General features: G+C 32.4%; 1 protein-coding gene across 1 annotated transcript; it reads right to left on the bottom strand.

Moving 5' to 3' along the window:
* Positions 1–35: 35 nt before the first annotated feature.
* LOC111381081 (TSL-kinase interacting protein 1-like) lies at positions 36–1,740 on the bottom strand. The gene is made up of 4 exons (XM_023004799.1): positions 1,031–1,740; positions 864–946; positions 725–772; positions 36–617 (listed from the first exon to the last, which is right to left on the bottom strand). Exons 1-4 carry the CDS (start codon positions 1,173–1,175, stop codon positions 504–506), a joined length of 390 nt encoding a protein of 129 aa, XP_022860567.1. The 5' UTR covers positions 1,176–1,740; the 3' UTR covers positions 36–503.
* Positions 1,741–1,758: the final 18 nt, after the last annotated feature.

The raw sequence follows: 1,758 nt of genomic DNA, 5'->3' as shown, positions 1-1,758 counted from the left end.
TACCTTGACCACTTTTTGAGCAATATATATACCTAAAATGCCCTTATGAACTAACAATAGAATTTTCTACAATTAGTTGTAGTTAATTTGCTCGAAGAAAACTGCAACCATATAAATTGACATGTATAGAACTCGATTGGCATAGGTGAAATTTTAATCATATAAATTTACTTATTTTATTTATAAGTATATTTCTTTTCCAAATTATATGTTTAGATAAATATACTATGTAATTAAACAAAATAGTTATTTATAAGTAAAATAAATATCAAACGACCAAAAAGAATATTATAATATTCTTCTATAATATTATAACGATTAATATGAAATTCATTTAATAATAAATTTTGAGGGTATATAATGTTTCAATGAACTAAAGTCCATAATCTAAAGTTTACTTGTATTGTAAAAGGCAAATGTTTATATTTAACATTTTTTTTTTTTAGTTTATGACTTATAAGTATGAAATTTTACTCAAGAAAAAATTAATAGAAAGTAAATATTTACCATCGTAGCATTGCAGCATTGGTATCTTTCGAGTTTTTCGCATCAAGACAAAGTTCAGGACCCAGCAACTTATTCATCCGCCTCACAAGCCGGTAGTAATAGTGTCTGACCTGCAACATTCAACGCCAAAAATAAATTAAAATTGAAAGGAGGACATTAAAGTCTAACAAGGGAACAGTTGAATATGAGGTCAGAATCTAGTGTTAAGGGAAATCACCTGATCCTTGTTTTTACTTTGGACCTGGCAAGTAATTTTCTCAAAATTCTGGTGGAGAAAAGGAGAATTTCCATAGTCAGAAATAATATCTAGAGACAACTTCCAAATAAATTTCAGTGAATATGCAACAGAAAATTGCCTTGCCAACATGACGCAATGCGGTGAAAAAGCTTTCTTCCTCCTGACGAGTCCAAGCTGCCCATTGCCGTGGTTGCTTTTTCACTGCATAGAAATAAATAGGCATTGTGTGGGATGATTCCCTAACATTTAAACAATTCTTGCACAACTAACCAGGCGAAAATATACCTGGCTGCTGTGGAGAGATGTGATCGTGCGAGGATGAGGGTTCACAAGAATTCCCATCCTTACTTCCAGGATTCTCAGGAAGGAAGCATGCCTCACAGTCCATAGGAACCTGTGACTCCATTTGCATTCTATTATCATCCCACATATACTAGACCTTCATGCCTTTGCAGTTCCCCAGATGTCAAACAACACCTTTTATTAATCAATGGACTTCAAGATGAAAAATGGCTGGCTTCAAAGAGAAGGTAGCTTAGATATTTGTTAAATAAATATTTTCAATCCATTAATTGATAATTAAATAACTAATCATGTGAAACAAACGCCCAGAAGGTACAGATTAGCAAGGCAAAACTGGAATCAATTGCCATTTGAAGTTTCATAAACCTACACTGAGCACTCACATATTATATTTTAAGTTTTCACAAATCTACAGGAGCATTTGAAATGCCTGGATTGATATTAGTCTGAAGAAACCAACAAAAATTGGAGGGAGGAGAGGCTAAACCAGAATAATTAACAAACAGCGCAGAGTTTCCAAGATGTATAATTGAAACAATCAGGCATCACCACAACACAAATTTAAAGCTACGAATTCTCATAGCAACACAAAATAAAACTTAATTCAAGTCAATTAAACTTTTTTCCACCCATTAAAGCAAAAACAAAAGCATAACAAACAAAATATAATAACAGGACATCGAACCCCTAGATCTATTTCCCAAAAAAAT

Source organism: Olea europaea, unplaced genomic scaffold (genome assembly GCF_002742605.1).
Source record: "Olea europaea var. sylvestris unplaced genomic scaffold, O_europaea_v1 scaffold22496, whole genome shotgun sequence".
Taxonomy (NCBI): Eukaryota; Viridiplantae; Streptophyta; class Magnoliopsida; order Lamiales; family Oleaceae; genus Olea; species Olea europaea.
This window is presented reverse-complemented; position numbering and strand designations above follow the sequence as displayed.

Coding starts and splice junctions, on each gene's coding strand:
- LOC111381081 (XM_023004799.1), bottom strand. CDS start 1,175: ATGTGGGATGATAATAGAATGCAAATGGAGTCACAGGTTCCTATGGAC. Junction 947..1,030: donor CATCTCTCCACAGCAGCCAG/GTATATTTTCGC, acceptor ATTTCTATGCAG/TGAAAAAGCAACCACGGCAA. Junction 773..863: donor CATTGCGTCATGTTGGCAAG/GCAATTTTCTGT, acceptor TTTCTCCACCAG/AATTTTGAGAAAATTACTTG.